Here is a 19,746-nt window from a genome sequence, read left to right as displayed (position 1 = left end):
TGGCAGAAAGTGAAGAAGAACTAAAGAGCCTCTTGATGAAGGTGAAAGAGGAGAGTGAAAAAGTTGGCTTAAAGCTCAATGTTCAGAAAACTAAGATCATGGCATCTGGGCCCATCACTTCATGGGAAATAGATGGGGAAACAGTGGAAACAGTGTCAGACTTTATTTTTTTTGGGCTCCAAAATCACTGCTGATGGTGATTGCGGCCATGAAATTAAAAGACGCTTACTCCTTGGAAGGAAGGTTATGGCCAACCTAGATAGCATATTGAAAAGCAGAGACATTACTTTGCCAACAAAAGTCCGTCTAGTCCAGGCTATGGTTTTTCCAGTGATCGTGTATTGATGTGAGAGTTGGACGGTGAAGAAAGCTGAGCGCCGAAGAATTAATGCTTTTGAACTGTGGTGTTGGAGAAGACTTTTGAGAGTCCCTTGGACTGCAAGGAGATCCAATTAATCCATCCTAAAAGAGATCAATCCTGGGTGTTCATTGGAAGGACTGATGTTGAAGCTGAAACTCCAATCCTTTGGCCACCTCATGCGAAGAGTTGACTCATTGGAAAAGACCCTAATGCTGGGTAGGATTGGGGGCAGGAGGAGAAGGGGACGACAGAGGATGAGATGGTTGGATGGCATCGCCGACTCAATGGACATGGGTTTGGGTAGACTGTGGGAGTTGGTGATGGACAGAGAGGCCTTGCGTGCTGCAATTCATGGGGTTGCGAAGAGTCAGACACGACTGAGCGGCTGCACTGAACTGATGTTGTCTTTTTCAAAAGGGCAGGGACAGTTTTCAATGGACAAGTGCACTTGTTTCACCTCAACCTCAACTCCACTCGCACTAGTTGTTATTTTTCTTTTAAATCTCTCCCTCTTTGTAGGTAGAAATAGAGGATCAAGTATGATTTTATCAGCTTTTATTTCATGTCTCCTGATACTGTATATATTTCCATGTTTGTTATTTTTTTCTTCTGTTCATATGCTTTTCGTCCGTTCATATGCTTTGCCCAGTGAGCTGCTTGTTAAATCATCTAGTGCCTAAATTGTAGGCATGATGACATTTAGGTTTTTATAAAGCCTTCTACTTGGTGGTGGGATTGTCTCAGATGGCAGCTCCAGTGAAGTTCTCCTGGTGAGGCTGAGAGGCAGGAAGCTGAGAGAGGGCCTCCTTGAAGCTAACCCCCCGGACATAGAAGATTTCCTTGCCTGGTGAAAACCTCAAGCAACCACCATTTGATTACATTTCTTCTTTCAACAGATATCTATTGGACTTGCTGCTTTGTAAATGGAAAAGTAAATACCCAATTATATTGTGTTGCAAGTATGATACAAATGGGCAAGAGAACATAATGAGGAAGGGATGTGTGCTCGGAAGCCTTACTCAATCAGCCGAGTCTTTCTGAGGAAATGGCACTTAGCCTGAAACACAAAGGAAGAGATAGCCATAAGGCTATCTACTATGGCATATCTCTGGTAGAAGCACAGGGTGAAATGCCATTACTCGAGCCTACAGGACCAGCCTGTTCAGCTGAGTTGTAATATCCTGTGGGTCAGAAAGTCACTTTCATCTTTGTGTCACTCCAGATGATTGTGCTAGGTCAGAGAGATGAAAGAATAATGTGCCTCTTTAAGTCCCTCACACGCCCGGCCACTCGGTGATATATAGGAAATAACCTATGCTTATTTGAGACTGGCCATTTCATTAGATAACTTCTGCTTGTCTGAGGACCAAATAATAAGATAATCACTGTGTATCTTTTCCTCCCATTCTTTCCATATGATTGAAATGGTTACAATCATCAGAATTCAGAAGGATTCACTTTCTCCTAATTTTATGAATCATGCTGCAAGAGCAGCTAACACAGCATAATACACAATGCAGTCATAATGTAGTCTGCATAAAAGCAATCTCAAGTCACATAAATGCTTCATAAAGAGTCCCTATCTGTACACAACATCTCCTACAGTACACAGGAAAAATGATAATCAGTATCTTATAGCTGAGTTCATTTGGTTTTCTGACTTTGATTACTTCTTCTGTATTTTGTCTTATCCGTTTACACTTATACTTAATATATGGATACCTGGGGGCCAGGTTGGTCCTTTAGAGGTAAGAAGGGTTTGAAGCCATCTTGCTATTTAAATATTCCTGTAAAAGTCCATGCTGTAATGAAGCAAGAATACTACCATGGGTAAAATAGGAGATTTTATTTTCAGAACATTTAGCAGTTTATTTCACATTCCACATGTAACTCTCTCTCTATTATAGTCTGTAATGTCTGAGGAGGCATGCATGTATAGTCCATTGACGGGAAAAAAGTATAGTCTTACTAGTAACTGCAAACATTCTCAGAATCCAGTGCATGTGTGCGTGCTCAGCTGTGTCCACGACTCTCTGCAACTCCACGGACTGTAGCCCGCCAGGCTCCTCTGTTCATGGGATATTCCAGACATGAATCCTGGTGCGGGCTGCCATTTCCTCCTTCAGGGGATCTTCCTGACCCAGGGATTGAACCCACATTTCCTGCATTGGCAGGTGGATTCTTTACCACTGAGCTACCTGGGAGGGTCCAGAGTATGATGCAAACATATATAGATATAGATGTTTTACTATTGTCATTGTGTTCTTTTAGTCTGTTTGTGTCAGTTTCTGCCCCCTTCTCCCCAGACATCCTCCCTCCTCTCTTCTTCTACTCGTCTACCCACTCCATGTGGCCAGAGCTGGAGAAACTACTGTTCCTGGGTGTATTCTGGAAGGCAATGAGGAATCAGAGTTGGTGGCAGCTCAGAGCCTTCCCTGGGGTTTGACTTAAACTTTTCAGATTCTATGAAGTGGAATCTGTTGTATAAAGCCAGTCTCTCTGGTGTTGCTAGCACAACCCTCATAGCAGAAGTCTGATGTAACTGTGTCAAAAAGGACCCTGTCTACTGAGAGGGAGGCAGAGAAAGAAAAAAAAAAAAAAAGGTATAGAGGACTGAGAACCTGGATCTGTCATAGATAATTTGCCAGAGTTCTTTGAAGTCGATGAATTCCTTGGTAAACCTCTCAAAGCCACTTCACCAGAAGCACGTCTTTACTAAAAAATGCTTTTTAAGTTCACACGAGGTAATCACAGTTCCAGCCTACCAAAGAAATTTAGTGAAGCAAGCACAATCAAGTTATTTGCACAATCAATAAAAATGACTTGGGTACTTATCTTTTCTTGATTTCTCTGTAATGTGTGTAAAAGAAATTATTAACCCAACAGCAAAACATAGTTTTACTCCATAGGTGGGAAGAAAACAATTATTATTAGAAGCTGCTATTTGTTAGTCTGAAAGACTCATTTAAAATCGTAATTGCACTGATACAGCATTGTTAACTTGTCAGCAAAAGTAACCACAAGTTAAGCTCTCACACACTCTGACCAGCTCTCCAGGATCCCTCTAACTGCAGACTTTTCAGTGGAATTCTCAATGATTCATCCTCATATAAAAGATAAACCAAACACTGAGCTATATTCAAGTCTTAATTCTTTCAAGTTTAATCCATCATTGAAAAATGTACCGGTGAAACTGTCTAAACCTTAACATCTTGCTGCATTAAAACTAACTTTCATTACGATAAAAGTTACTTGTCTAAATTGTTGAAATATGTATTCATGAGTGCCTAATTTTCTAGATTTTTCCTGAAAATGTATTAAAGTTATATCATGACCAAGAATTTGTATGCATTTATCTTGTAATTATCTTAATTATACTAAATATCATCATTGCTTTTCAAAGAGACTGCCATCTAGACTTTATATCAAGCTTTAACTCCAGGAACTGAAGAACTTTTTCCTTTGGAAACTATATAAAAAGATATTATATACCAAGAAAAATGGTTGTTTTTGTTCCACCTAAAGTGCCAAAAGAATCTCTTTCATCTCCTGGCATGCTCTCAAGCTCATTACTGCTTCAACATTTGAACTTGTCACCTCTCCAAACTCATCTAGTTGCATTTCATCATCTTCTGACAAACTGTAAGGTTTTCTAAAAAACTCCTTGGATTTTCTGTATAAGTCCTTTTACTGAGATTGAGAAAGCTAATTTTCTGAATTCTGAATTTTCTGAATTCAGATTCAGAGATTCTTTAAAGCTAATATTTAGTAGATTTTTATAAAACAAGTCTATAAAAGGATAACCACACTTTAAATATCTGTCCATATTTCAATTTTTGTTAGATTTTTTTTTTTTTTTTTGCTTGCAACTTTGACTCTGTTAGAACTTCTTTTTTTATTCTGCCCATAAGAATGTGAGAAGATATCTCACCAGAAATAAAGCCCTGGAGATCAGAAAGCCCTGGAGATCCAGCATTTCCAACACTGCGTACTAGTGAGAAATATATCAATAGTTTTAGAACTACTCAAATCATTGGATTTGCAGCTCCTCTACTACCTTAATTTATTTTTTCTCCTTTGCCAACCTTTGGAGAATTACTCCCCTTTGAACTTTTCCTTTCACGTAACTTTTAGGTTCTCTGACTATGTGGAGAAGGAAATGGCAACCCACTCCAGTATGCTTGCCTGGAGAATTCCATGGACAGAGGAGCCTGGAAGGCTGCAGTCTGTGGGTCATAGAGTGGGACACAACTGAGGGACTTTCACTTAGGTTCTCTGAGTATAGTCCTGAGAATTTTTGGTGCTGTTATTATACCCTGAAGGTGAAGGAAAGACTGTCTTTAAATGTGTTTGTTTGAGTGTCCCCAAGCTGGGCCTTCTTCATCCTGAGGACCTCAGGACTGCTAGGCGCAGTAAATATTGCTAGAATAGAGTTCAATATATTCTGTGTAGCCTGCAGACAACGTTTCATGTTCAAAGGACCCTTGCTGGGTTCATGTCTTTCACATGTTGACCCCATTCCATTGCATAGCTGGAGCAACCCTCTCTACAAGGAGCAATCCACATTCGTTTAGGTGCTGTGATCCATGGGGTCGCAAAGAGTTGGACACAACTGAGCGACTGAACTGAACTGAACACCCTCTTTATGTGTCATTTATTTTAATAGATTAGAAGAGTACTCCTCTTTGTACCAGCTCATCTCTCAATTTAGACAGAAGAATATCAGTTTCAAAGCCTTTGGCCTCTTTCAAAGCTTTTCCTCTATGGTTTGGAATGTTGTTTTGAAGACATGGCAGGGTCAGCTGGAAAAGCCAAGGGCCAATCTAGGTCTCATCCTCAAATTGCCGCTGAAGTTAAAGTACCTCAGGACTCCTTGGCAAAAGTAAAAAGGTTCCTAAATTCGAAGAAGTGTTTCCAGAGGAAATAAGAACATTTTTGATGAAGTGACAACATTTTGCTCTCTGCTTCCAGAAGTTGAGGAAATATTACTTTTGTGGGAGACTCTTTCTCTGGACAGGGCTACAGCTGAGTGGACCGCTTCAAACACTTGGGAAAACTTAGGAACAATTGGGAGAAGTCACTAAAAATCAAGAAATACTGCCTTGCTTATAGAGATTTCCATTTTCCCTCCTAAACATCCCCAACTCCTTTGATTTGTCACAGAAGCATCTGCTCTGGCAAACGTAATTTCTCTCTACACAACCTGACCTGCATGAAAATGAAAAGCATAGGATTACAAAAGAGAAACAGAGTTAGACAGGTTTATTTAAAGTTCATTTATTAATTCTTATTAGGATTTCTCTGACTTAGAGCCCTTAAGCATAAGTATAAGCTTATATCCTGTCAGCATCCCTTTATAGAGTTTTCATACTCTAAGAGCCTTTTCTAAGGGAATTATAAAGAAATAGAAGATATGGCCACTAATTTCCCCTACTAACAGGCTGTGGAAAACATAACTAAAATGGCTTGAAACTAAACATGTCAATACAACATAATAGTTCCACTATGCAGTTAAGGTAGAACAAGCTCTTGAGTGGCCTGGATGCTCCCAGATTTAAAGAGCTTCATGCTATGCACTGAGGTCTTAATAACCTCTCCCTCTGCCTCTGAACCATTCCATCAGAGTTTCAGATGCCCCACAGCCGCTGGACCCTCAGATTAGGTTCAGATCCCACAATGTACTCTTTTCTTTGACATTATGAGGGTGATTTTGTTGGTCAGGGAAGCTGCCTCATGTTGTTGGTTTGGATTGATAGTTCAAAGGTGACTTGAAGTATGTTGGATAGTCAACTAGAACACTTCTACAAGTCTGGATGCTGCTGCACACTTGGGTGACATTTTTGGGGTATTAATTAATATTGCTCTCAAGGGTTTTATTAGCAATGTTATTTTTAAAAATTCCCTTTGTTTCTCAAATTCCAAATATTATATGAACTTGTGGATAATGCAAATTATTCAAGTTATGTGTGTATGCAGATGTGTATATGCTTTATATGAAAATTGAAAAAATCTGTATCTCTCTCTCCTGATAGACTAAAATAACACATTCCATAAACTTCTCCTTCTGTTTATAAATATGTTGAAGCATACAAGCACAGATTGTTATTGAAATAAAATCATGCTGTATACTATTTGCTTTTTCACCTAAAATCACAGACTTGCAACTCACTAGTCATGGTACTAATATTATTTTTAAGGACTTACCAACACATGTATTTTAATTTTCCATAATTGAGATCATAATACTTCCTGTAGGACATTACCTTTGATTTTATTTTAACTTTTATCATTATTAACATTGTAAATTTTCATTTTTATAATGCTGTACAGATCACAAACTCTTCTCACATACACCATCTTATTTATTATTAAACACTCTGTGAGGTGGTTACTATTAATTCTATTTTACTTGATCAGAAACTTTAGAGAAGTTGATGCCTTCCCGGCATCTTAAAGCTAATAAAAGTAGAGTAAAGATTCAGATATGTCTTGTCTTAATCACTCATGCCTTCAGTTCAGTTCAGTTCAGTCGCTCAGTCATGGCCGACTCTTTGCGACCCATGGATTGCAGCACGCCAGGCCTCCCTGTCCATCACCAACTCCCGGAATTTACTCAAACTCATGTCCGTTGAGTCGATGATGCCATCAACCATCTAATCCTTTGTCGTCCCCTGCTCCTCTCGCCTTCCATCTTTCCCAGCATCAGTGTCTTTTCAAATGAGTCAGCTCTTTGCATCAGGAGACTAAAGTATTGGAGTTTCAGCTTCAGCATCAGTCCTTCCAATGAATATTCAGGACCAATTTCCTTTAGGATGGACTGGTTGGATCTCCTTGCAGTCCAAGGGACTCTCAAGAGTCTTCTCCAACACCACAGTTCAAAAGCATCAATTCTTTGGCACTCAGCTTTCTTTATATCCAACTCTCACTTCCATACATGACTACTTGAATAACCATAGCCTTAACTAGACAGACCTTTGTTGACAAAGTAATGTCTCTGCTTTTTAATATGCTGTCTAGGTTGGTCAGTTTTTCCTCCAAGGAGTAAGTGTGCTTTAATTTCATGGCCGAAGTCACCATCTGCAGTGATTTTGGAGCCCAAAACAATAAAGTCTGCCACTGTTTCCACTGTTTCCCCATCTATTTCCCATGAAGTGATGGGACCAGATGCCATGATCTTAGTTTTCTGAATGTTGAGCTTTAAGCCAACTTTTTCACTCTCCACTTTCACTTTCATCAAGAGGCTTTAGTTCTTCACTTTCTGCCATAAGGGTGGTGTCATCCGCATATCTGAGGTTATTGATATTTCTCCCGGCAACCTTGATTCTAGCTTGTGCTTCATCCAGCCCAGCATTTCTCATGATGTACTCTGCATATAAGTTAAATAAACAGGATGACAACAGACAGCCTTGATGTACTCCTTTTCCTATTTGGAACCTGTCTGTTGTTCCATGTTCAGTTCGGACTGTTGCTTCTTGACCTGCATACAGATTTCTCAGGAGGCAGGTCAGGTGGTCTGGTATTCCCATCTCTTTCAGAACTTTCCACAAGTTGTGGTGATCCACACAGTCAAAGGCTTTGGGCATAGTCAATAAAGCAGAAATAGATGTTTTTCTGGAACTCGCTTGCTTTTTCAATGATCCAGAGAATGTTGGCAATTTGATCTCTGGATCCTCTGCCTTTTCTAAGCCCAGCTTGAACATATGGAAGTTCAGGGTTCACATATTGTTGAAACCTGGCTTGGAGAATTTTGATCATTGCTTTGCTAGCATGTGAGATGAGTGCAATTGTGTGGTAGTTTGAGCATTCTTTGACATTGCCTTTCTTTGAGATTTGAAATGAAAACTGACCTTTTCCAGTCTTGTGGCCACTGCTGCGTTTTCCAGATTTGCTGGCATATTGAGTGAAGCACTTTCACAGCATCATCTTTCAGGATTTGAAATAGCTCAACTGGAATTCCATCACCTCCACTAGCTTTGTTCATAGTGATACTTCCTAAGGCCCACTTACTTTACATTCCAGGATGTCTGGCTCTAGGTGAGTGATCACACCGTGATCATCTGGGTTGTAAAAATCATCTTTGTACAGTTCTTCTGTGTATTCTTGGCACCTCTTCTTAATATCTTCTGCTTCTGTTAGGTCCATGCCATTTCTGTCCTTGATTGAGCCCATCTTTACATGACATGTTCCCTTGGTATCTTTAATTTTCTTGAAGAGATCCCTAGTCTTTCCCATTCTGTTGTTTTCCTCTATTTGTTTGCACTGATCACTGAGGAAGGCTTTCTTATCTCTCACTGGTAGTCTTTGGAACTCTGCATTCAGATGGGTATATCTTTTCTTTTCTGCTTTGCTTTTTCACTTCTCTTCCTCTCACAGCTCTTTGTAAGGCCTCCTCAGACAGCCATTTTGGTTTTTTGCATTTTGTTTTCTTGGGGATGATCTTGATCCCTGTCTCCTGTACAATGTCATGAACCTCCGTCCATAGTTCATCAGGCACTCTATCAGATCTAGTCCCTTAAATCTATCTGCCACTTCCACTGTATAATCATAAGGGATTTGATTTAGGTCATACCTGAATGGTCTAGTGGTTTTCCCTACTTTATTCGGTTTAAGTCTGAATTTGGCAATAAGGGGTTCATGATCTGAGCCACAGTCAGCTCTTGGTCTTGTTTTTGCTCACTGTATAGAGCTTCTCCATCTTTGGCTGCAAAGAATATAATCAGTCTGATTTCAGTGTTGACCATCTGGTGATGACCATGTGTAGAGTCTTCTCTTGTGTTGTTGGAAGAGGGTGTTTGCCATGACCAGTGCATTCTCTTGGGAAAACTCTATTAGCCTTTGCCCTGCTTCATTCTGTACCCCAAGGCCAAATTTGCCTGTTACACCCGGTGTTTCTTGACTTCCTACTTTTGCATTCCAGTCCCCTATAATGAAAAGGACATCTTTTTTGGATGTTAATTCTAGAAGGTCTTGTAGGTCTTCATAGAACCGGTCAACTTCAGCTTCTTCAGCATTACTGGTCGTAGCATAGACTTAGAGGGCACTTAATTTTCTGATAATATTTGAAAATGATTATGGGGAGGTAGCCAACTCCCTACTGAATGACATTTGTAATTCCCTTCACCATATCAAAAAATTGTCAATGTCATTACTATTTTATATTTGACCAGTAAGCCTCCAGCAACAGCCATCACCTTATCTACTATATCTGTTTGTTTTGCCATGTCTGTTGTACAGACTAGTGGATTCTATGAGAATTGTTCTGCCTTAATTCTTAAAGCAGCTTCCTAGCTATTAACCTGAAGTATTGTTCCATAAAATATGTATTTTTACATCTTATTATTTGCTGCTAAACTCATTTTATCTACATTTTCTCTGGACTGAGCTCAATTTACTGTACATTTGTCCCAGAGCCCAAATGATTCATGTGAATCCAACTACATTATTTCTAATTGTGTCTTTCTTTTCACAATTTCACTTAGCCTGTAAGCTTGCTTTCCATGTATCCTCCAAATTAATAGCAGAAAAATAAACTTTTAAAGATGAAAACAAAGCTTGCCCTTGCCTCATAGGAACGTAAATATTGGTCTGAGAAATGACGTGGCTACCATCCTGATGTATCTCAAGGGGCGATTCCTTTTTCTTATTTTATTTGTTAATGGCAGTGTAAAAAGGATTGATTATAAGGCTGAATTTTAAGTATCCAGCCTTGGATATCCAACCAGCAATGAATATAGGAACTTATAGGCAAACATATTGGTAATTAGTTAAAAAAACAGATGCTTACAGGTCCTTTGCCTATTTAAAAAATTGGATTCTTTGTTTTTGGATATTGAGTTGTATGAGTTTTAAAATGTTTTGGATAGTTACCCTTATTTGAGATATAATTTGCAAATATATTCTCCCATTCTGTAGGTTGCTATTTTGTTTTGCTGATGATTTCCTTCACTGTGCAAAAGGTTTAAGTTTGATTCACTTCCATTTGTTTATTTTTGTTTTTGTTCCCCTTGCCTGGGGAGACAGATCAAAAAAAAAAAAAAAACATTGCTAAGACCAATATCAAAGAACATATTGACTATGCTTTCTTTAGGAGTTTTATGGTTTCAGGTCTTACATTTAGGTATGTAATCTATTTTGAGTTTATTTTTGTATATGATGTGAGAAAATGTTCTGATTTTGTTTTTTATAAGTAACTGTCCAGTTTTACCAGCACCACTTATTAAAGAGACTGTCTTTTCCCATTATATATTCTTTCCTTCTTTGTTATAAAATTAAAAGATGCTTTTAATGAAATTGAAAGACAGTTGCTCCGTGGAAGAAAAACTATGACCAACCTAGACAGGATATTAAAAAGCAGAGATATTACTTTGCCAGCAAAGGTCCGACTAGTCAAAGCTATGGTGTTTCCAGTAGTCATGTATGGGTGTGAGAGTTGGACCATAAAGAAAGCTGAGCACTAAAGGATTGATGCTTTTGAACTGTGGTGTTGGAGAAGACTCTTGAGAGTCCCTTGGACTGCAAGGAGATCAAACCAGTCAATCCTAAAGGAAATCAGTCCTGAATATTCATTGGAAGGACTGATGCTGAAGCTGAAGCTCCAATATTTGGGCTGTTTGATGTGAAGAACTGACTCATTTGAAAAGACCCTGATGCTGGGAAAGATTGAAGGTGGGAGGAGAAGAGGACGACAAAGGATAAGATGGTTGGATGGCATCAGCGACTTGATGGACATGAATGAGTAAGCTCCAGGGGTTGGTGATGAACAGGGAAGCCTGGCGTGTTGCAGTCCATTGGGTTGCAAAGACTTGGCCATGACTGAGCGACTGAACTGAACTTGTCATAGGTTAATGGAGCATATGAGGGGTTTTTTTTTTTTCTAGGCTGTCTATTCTGTTCCATTGATCTATGTATCTCTTTCTGTGCCAGTACCATGATGTTTAGATTAATGTAGCTTTGTAGTATACACTGTAGTTAGGGATCATAAGACTTCCAGGTTTTTTTTTTGTCTCAAGAAAGACCTTTTCCCACAGAACATATACAGATGGCCAACAGAGCCATTAAAAAGTGCTCAGCATTACTAGCCATAGGGAAATGCACATCAAAACTACAATGAGATATCATCTCATAACAGTCAGAATGGCTATTCTCAAAAAGATTTCTTAACAAACATTGTAGAGGATGTGGATGAAAGGGTATCTGTATACAGGTTAAATTAGTACTGCTACTATGGAAAACAGTATGGAAATTCCTCAAAAAGTCAAAAATAAAACTAGCACACAACCCAGCAATGCCACTCCTGGGTATGTATATGGAGAAAACAAAAGCAAATTTGAAAAGATACATGCATGTTAATATTCATGGCAGCATTATTTACCAAAGCCAAGATATGGAAGCAACCTAAGCGTTGATGAACAAATTCATGGGTAAAGAAGATGAATGGATAATATTCCACTGTAAATAATGGCATATTACTCAACCATAAAAAAGGATGAGATTTTGCCATTTGTGACAACATGGATGGACTTAAAGGGTATTATGCTTAGTATAATAGTTCAGAAAAAGATAAATATTGTATGTTTTCACTTATATGTGGAATCTAAAAAGTAAAACAAGCATACAAATATAATAAGACAGAAACAGACTCATAGATACAGGGAACAATCTAGTGGTTACTGGAGAGGAGATGAAAGGTTACTGGAGGGGAGATGAATGGGTTACTGGAGGGGAGATGAGAAGGCACAAAATATGTAAAGGATAGAATATTACTATTTTGTACATCTGAAACTAATATAATATTATTTCAACTGTGCTTAGTAAAAACAAACACAAAACGCATGCTTACAGAATGTAAGGTAATATAGAAACAGAATGGGCTGTGGAGACTGAGAGATTCAGGTTTGAATCTTTCCTTGCTTTGGCACTGGCTAACTCTTTGACATTGGAGAGTTGGTTAGTTTCTCTAAGCCTCTTCAACTGTAAAATAGGGGTAATCCTCATAAGTTTGTTGGGAGCATTAAATGATATAGTTTGCCAATTGCCATCACAATGTCTTATATTTAGGAAATCTTGAGTATGTGGAAAGGTTAACCACAAGTAATTATTGATTTTTAACTACTTTTTACCTGCACAACAGCTGTTTTATACATATTGTACTTAATATACTTACATGCTTAATATAACTAAACAGGTAAAAGTGTGTTTTTAGTCAGATTCTTCTATAAATATTTCTTTTATTTTTTATTTGTCTCTTTCCTGACAACATAGTATTTTTCCTCCCATTTTGAAGACACATTTTGGTACAAAAGTCTTCTTAAATATACCTTAATTATTTCTGTTAAATTAGTAATGATGGGCTTCTCTGGTGGCTCAAATGGTAAAGAATATGCCTTCAATGCAGGAGATCCGGGTTCAGTTCCTGGGTTGGAAAGATCCTCTGAAGAAAGGAATGACTGCCTACTCCAGTATTCTTGCCTGGAGAATTTCAAGGACAGAGGAGCCTGGCGGGCTGCAGTCCATGGGGTCACAAAGAGTCAGACACAACTGAGCAACTAACACTTTCAGTGATAGTAGTCACATTATTAAACTGAATCATCATAGTACTGTGAAGGAGTTACAATATCCTCCTTCCCATATCCTTATCAAGTATGGATTCAAACTATGATGACTTATGGTTCAATTCCACAGTTTATTATGGACTTGAAATCAGATTTTATGACTTTCAGTTAGCAAAAGAAGGTCACAAATATTCAAAAAAAATTTTTAGTCTTACTTTTTCATTTACTTTGAATCTAGACCTGAGGATCTAGTGTTTTTCTAAATATTTCTTTTGATTTTAAACTTGATTTGAGTGAGCAGTTTCATTTGTTCACCTTTAAGGATAGTGGTATAATCCTGTGCAACTTAGTTAGCTACTGTGTTGTGCTTAGTCACTCAGTCATGTCCAACTCTTTGCAGCCCCATGGACTGTAGTCCGCCAGGTTCTCTGTAGGCTCCTCTGTCCATGGGGATTCTCCAGGCAAGAATACTTTGGATTCTTCCCAACCCAGGGATCAAACCCAGGTCTCCCCCATTGCAGGCAAATTCTTTACCAGCTGGGCTACTATATCCATATAATTTCTGAGGGCTGAAGAAAAACTGTATTGTTGTTGTTAAGGAGTTTACAATCATTTATGAGTCAGTATTGGACCAGGTGCTATTTTAAGCACAAGCAGTAGTGGTAAAGAAGACAGATACCCTGGTTTTGATGAACTAAGATTATAGTTGGAAAGAAACAGAAATAAACATATAAATAAGTTCATAAATAAGAATTTGAAAACAATATAGAGTAAAGTACCCGCATCGAAGGTAAGGAGCAGCGGCTGCGCTTTGCTGGAGCAGCCGTGAAGAGATACCCCACATCCAAGGTAAGAGAAAACCACGTAAGACGGTTGGCACTGAGAGAGGGCATCAGAGGGCAGACAGACTGAAACCACAATCACAGACAACTAGCCAATCTGATCACATGGACCACAGCCTTGTCTAACTCAATGAAACTAAGCCATGCTGTGTGGGGCCACCCAAGATGGATGGGTCACGGTGGAGAGGTCTGACAGAATGTGGTCCACTGGAGAAGAGAATGGCAAACCACTTCAGTATTCTTGCCTTGAGAACCCCATGAACAGTATGAAAAGGCAAAAAGATAGGACACTGAAAGATGAACTCCTCAGGTCAGTAGGTGCCCAATATGCTACTGGAGATCAGTGGAGAAATAAGTACAGAAAGAAGGAAGGGATGGACCCAAAACAAAAACAATACCCAGTTGTGGTGATAGAAGCAAAGTTCGATGCTGTAAAGAGCAATATTGCATATGAACCTGGGATGTTAGGTCCATGAATCAAGGCAAATTGGAAGTGGTCAAACAGGAGATGACAAGAGTGAACATTGACATTCTAGGAATCAGCGAACTAAGATGGACTGGAATAGGTGAATTTAGCTCAGATGACCATTATATCTACTACTGTGGGCAGGAATCCCTTAGAAGAAATGGAGTAGCCATCATGGTGAACAAGAGAATCCGAAATGCAGTACTTGGATGCAATCTCAAAAACGACAGAATGATCTCAAATGGTTCTATGAAGACCTACAAGACTTCTAGAACTAACACCCCAAAAAGGTGTCCTTTTCATTATAGGGGACTGGAATGCAAAAGTAGGAAGTCAAATCCTGAAATTTCAAATCCTGAAAGATGATGCTGTGAAAGTGCTGCACTCAATATGCCAGCAAATTTGGAAAACTCAGCAGTGGTCACAGGACTGGAAAAGGTCAGTTTTCATTCCAATCCCAAAGAAAGGCAATGCCAAAGAATGCTCAAATTACCGCACAGTTGCACTCATCTCACACGCTAGCAAAGTAATGATCAAAATTCTCCAAGCCAGGCTTCAGCAATACGTGAACTGTGAACTTCCAGATGTTGAAGCTGGTTTTAGAAAAGGCAGAGGACCAGAGATCAAATTGCCAACATCCGCTGGATCATCGAAAAAGTAAGAGAGTTCCAGAAAAACATCTATTTCTGTTTAATTTTACTATGCCAAAGCCCTTGACTGTGTGGATCACAATAAACTGTGGAAAATTCTGAAAGAGATGGGAATACCAGACCACCTGACCTACTTCTTGAGAAACCTGTATGCAGGTCAGGGTGCAACAGTTAGAATTGGACATGGAACAACAGACTGGTTCCAAATAGGAAAAGGAGTACGTCAAGGCTGTGTAGTGTCACCATGCTTATTTAGCTTATATGCAGAGTACATCATGAGAAACGCTGGGCTGGAAGAAACCCAAGCTGGAATCAAGATTGCTGGGACAAATATCAATAACCTCAGATATGCAGATGACACCACCCTTATGGCAGAAAGTGAAGAAGAACTAAAGAGCCTCTTGATGAAAGTGAAAGAGGAGAGTGAAAAAGTTGGCTTAAAGCTCAACATTCAGAAAACTAAGATCATGGCATCTAGTCCCATCACTTCATGGGAAATAGATGGGGAAACAGTGGAAACAGTGTCAGACTTTATTTTTCTGGGCTCCAAAAATCACTGCTGATGGTGATTGCAGCCATGAAATTAAAAGACACTTACTCCTTGGAAGGAAAGTTATGATCAACCTAAATAGCATATTAAAAAGCAGAGACATTATTTTGTCAAGAAAGGTCCGTCTAGTCAAGGCTATGGTTTTTCCAGTAGTCATGTATCGATGTGAGAGTTGGACGGTGAAGAAAGCTGAGCACTGAAGAATTAATGCTTTTGAACTGTGGTGTTGGAGAAGACTCTTGAGAGTCCCTTGGACTGCAAGGAGATCCAACCAGTCCATCCTAAAGGAGGTCAGTCCTGGGTGTTCATTGGAAGGACTGATGTTGAAGCTGAAACTCCAATACTTTGGCTACCTCATGCGAAGAGTTGACTCATTGGAAAAGACCCTAATGCTGGGAAGGATTGGGGGCAGGAGGAGAAGAGGACGACAGAGGATGAGATGGCTTGATGGCATCACCAACTTGATGGACATGAGTTTGGGTAAACTCCGGGAGTTGGTGATGGGCAGGGAGGCCTTGCGTGCTGCAATTCGTGGGGTCGCAAAGAGTCGGACACGACTGAGCAACTGAACTGAACTGATAGAGTCAAGTGGCGTGAACTGAAGGCCTCTCTTTGAATTGAAACCTGAGTGATATGGAAGCTGGGAGGTGCTGACCCAGGAAAGAATATTCTAGGCAGAAGGGAAACACTGTGCAATGCTCTGAAGTGGACACAAGATGGTACGGGGATAAGATGAGTGTACAAACAACTCTCACCTAGACAAAATGTGAATGAAAACTTTAAGTGAGGAACTCAAAAAATGTATTTGTACCTTTAAAGTCCCACATACTCAAGGTTGATGAATTCTTCTTCAAAATTCCAATTAAAACATCAAACATCAATTGGGATTCTATTTTTCCATCCTAAGGGAAATTTTACAAGTGCCAATAGAAGAAAGAGGTTGTCTTTTCATAAAGGAAAAGACTGATATGCTTACAGATGTGAAAACAGTTTCTAGGTCATATGTACCTTTAGCTTAATTAATTTCAACTGAAATTGAAAAGCCTGAATTTCAGGATTAACTCTTTATAGCTTAGACCTGTCACTTTAGTCAAGCTGCATTTTGTCCTGCTACTAGGCAGGAAACAGTATACTTGGAATTATAGATCCTACAGAAAAATCCCTTGGAGTGTTGAATCTCTGTTTCCTTCCCTAAATTGGCATATTCTAAGATCATCAAATTTTGGTACCAGCCTCTATGAAAATAAAGCCAGAAATATTGAAAACATAACTATTTTTTCACTCTTGCTCCTCCCCTAATAAAAGACATGTGTTTTAACTAGGTTAATGTTTTTCCTGGTTCTCCAATTATAGTACATCTTCATTTTAAGCATGAATAGCTTACATTTTCATTTCCTGAGTTATCAGAGCTGAAAAAAAAAGTAGAGTTATGTAGTTCAAATGAGCCTCAGTTCTTTTTAAAGAAAATTTTCCCCCAAGAGAGAAAAGAAAGCAGAAGGATTTGAGGTCTATATGAACAATGTCATTGGCAAACCTTGTAATGTGTCAAATTTTGAATATAAAGAACTTATCACAAGTAATAATTTTTCTTTAGATTCCTTGAGCAGAAAGTTTTAACACCAAGACAGAATATGAAGTAAAAGTGTCCTCACCTATATTCCTTCCTCTACTCATCCAGGAAAAACAAACCATATGTGAAAAAAAAAATTTCCTCCTACTTTAATACATTAAAGCATTATTATCTCATTTTCTACACTGTATTTTTTTTATTCTCAACATGAGCATGTCTCAGCAAGGTAGTAAAACAATTGACATTAGCAGAGATTGGAATTAATATTAGATACTGTAGTCAATAATTGTTTATTTTGGCTGAACATTTCTGAGATAGATCATTTGTTATTACCAAAGAAATCCAGTTTGCCAAAAGTATTTCCCTTAGAATTAAAAAAAAAAGGAAGGTAGAATCTGAAACAGTAGTGAATTATGTAGATACCGAAAATCAGCGCATCTGTGATTTGCTCATGGCTGTGGTTGTGACACAAGGACGCAGAGCTGGTTTTCACTAGGTAGTTGAAAGTCTGATGCAAACAGGTAGAACTACATTTTGCGTTTGTTGCTAACTGGCAGTTATAGAAGGTCACAGAAAATGAAGTCATGGTTGTGGAGCTGAATCTGTAAGAGTGATTATTTATGATCAAAAACATAAGACATGACTGAGTATCATGCAAAACATCTAGACCTGATGGATAGAGAGTAGATTTTAAATTTACTGTGAAACCAATCAAAACAAAATAAAGAGGTACAGTGAAAAATCTCACTTCTATATTCTCCCATTCATCCTTTTTTTCTCTCTTCCCCCTGGGCTAAGAAACTATACTATTTCCTACATATTTATTCTCCTAGGGTTTCTTTGTGCAAATTTAAGCAAATACAGCTATGTATTTATATTCTCCATTTCTTACTACTGTATTTTATGAATGGTACAATTATATTGTATATGCTTATGAAATGTGTAGACCTGGCATGCCATCGGTGTGTTCTTAATGCTCACAACAATCATAAAGTAAATAATCTTTTCTCCATTTTGAAGAATGGAGAGGCTCAGGGGAGTTAAAACATGCCCCAAGTTCACATATCATTGAGCTAGGATGCAAAGCCCCTCTCTTTACACTAACATACTTCTTGGTGTAACCTCAGCAGTTTAGCAGTTATGTATTGAAATGTCAGGATTCTTTATCTCTTGAACAATTAATTCTATTATTATTTTATTCGAACAACTTTATGGAAAGTTTAATCTTTTAATTTACCACTTTAAAAATATTACTTAAAACAATAGTTTATTCATGTAAATTTTCCCTCATTTTGGGCTACAGATTTTTTCTTTATTAACTTTTATTTTCCATTCCAAACTGTGTATTTAAATTTCTAAGTTACTCCCACATTCATAGTTTTATTTCCTTTCTTTCTGCCTCTTGGCTCCAGCATCCTGGGACTTAAGCGTGCAAAAGTCAGTTGTCCCCTGTGCCAAGCATCATTGGAGCACCAGTGAAAAGAGCACCAATAGAGAGAAGAAATTGGTGGTCTCTTATCCACCTCCTCTGGGTAATGAGACTCCATTTGTGGTTAGGCATAAGCCAAACAGGATGAGTAGACATTGGGCTATGAGTTTAGACTTGGGCGGGATCAGAAGCAATAATTTATTCTTCACTGCCTGTAGTAAGTCAGGGTGGGCCTTGCCCATGTACTTCCCAGAAACTTAGCTGGTTTGGGTAAATCATCTACCAATAACACTGACATGTCCATTTTACATGGCCGTTTAGCATGTGCATTCAGGCAGGGGGAAGACACCAATTCTTCCACCTTCCATGCAGTTCCACCGCAGTTCAATCTACTCTTATTCTAGGAGTGTCTTTGGTTTCCTGGGATTAAACCATGGATTAGAACAGATCAGAGGCTCAAACGGAGGCTTCTTCAGAAGAACGAAACTGATAGAAACTTGCTCTGTCTATCTTGAGAGGAGGATTAGAAAACCGACGAAGAGGGCTTGAATTAGTGATAAACATATATAATGTTAAATAAATGATGACAAGTAATATAATTATTAGCTCCAGAGAGAACAATATCATAGCAGAGAAACAGCATAGTTCACTTCATACCACATCTGTGGATGTTACTTATATAGTCATAATATCAAAACACGTGATTATTGATCTTCCCCTCTTATCTGCATTAGTAATGAGCAAGGGCTTCCCAAGTGGCGCTAGCGGTAAAGAACCCCCCTGCTAATGCAGGAGACATAAGAGATGTGGGTTCTATCCCTGGGTCAGAAAGATCCCCTAGAGGAGGGGATGTCAACCCACTCCAGTATTTTTGCTTGGAGAAGCCCCATGGACAGAGGAGCTTGTCAGGCTACAGTCCATAGGGTCACACAGAGTCAGACATGACTGAAGCAACTTAGCGTGCACCCACGCACATAGTGAGCAAAGGGACAAATGTGTGAGTGTGTGGCAGGAGTAGGAAAAGGTGCTAAATCTTCCATAGGAGGAAATTAAAAAAGGAAGATTAAAAATGATACAAGTGTTGTTTAGAGATATGGAGGCAAATTCTAAAATAATTGCCTAAAAGAGAAGCAAGTTATTATCTTCAAAAGAGTAAAAATCAGGGGAGAAGGGCCCAAGAAACTGCTATTTTTCCTAAGCAACTACCCTTCCTTCATAGTGTCATTTGATTCTTTCAACTATGTCTCAGATATCACTTTTATAAGCTCAACTATAAGGTAAAAATAATGTTTACATGAAAAAGTTAATAAAGTAATGTTCAAATTAA

At 38.7% G+C, this 19,746-nt stretch overlaps 1 protein-coding gene across 1 annotated transcript in view; it reads left to right on the top strand.

Annotated features, from left to right (window-relative positions):
• The window catches only part of LOC145519833 (uncharacterized), a 176,335-nt gene that overhangs the window by 89,502 nt on the left and 67,087 nt on the right, over positions 1–19,746 (top strand). Inside the window, exon 5 of the mRNA XM_081524726.1 lies at positions 18,403–18,522. Within this exon, the coding sequence (XP_081380852.1) occupies positions 18,403–18,522 (120 nt within the window). The remainder of the gene's footprint in view (positions 1–18,402; positions 18,523–19,746) is intronic.

This window comes from Giraffa tippelskirchi, chromosome 9, assembly GCF_054371585.1.
Source record: "Giraffa tippelskirchi isolate mGirTip1 chromosome 9, T2T-mGirTip1v1.2.pri, whole genome shotgun sequence".
NCBI lineage: Eukaryota > Metazoa > Chordata > Mammalia > Artiodactyla > Giraffidae > Giraffa > Giraffa tippelskirchi.
This window is presented reverse-complemented; position numbering and strand designations above follow the sequence as displayed.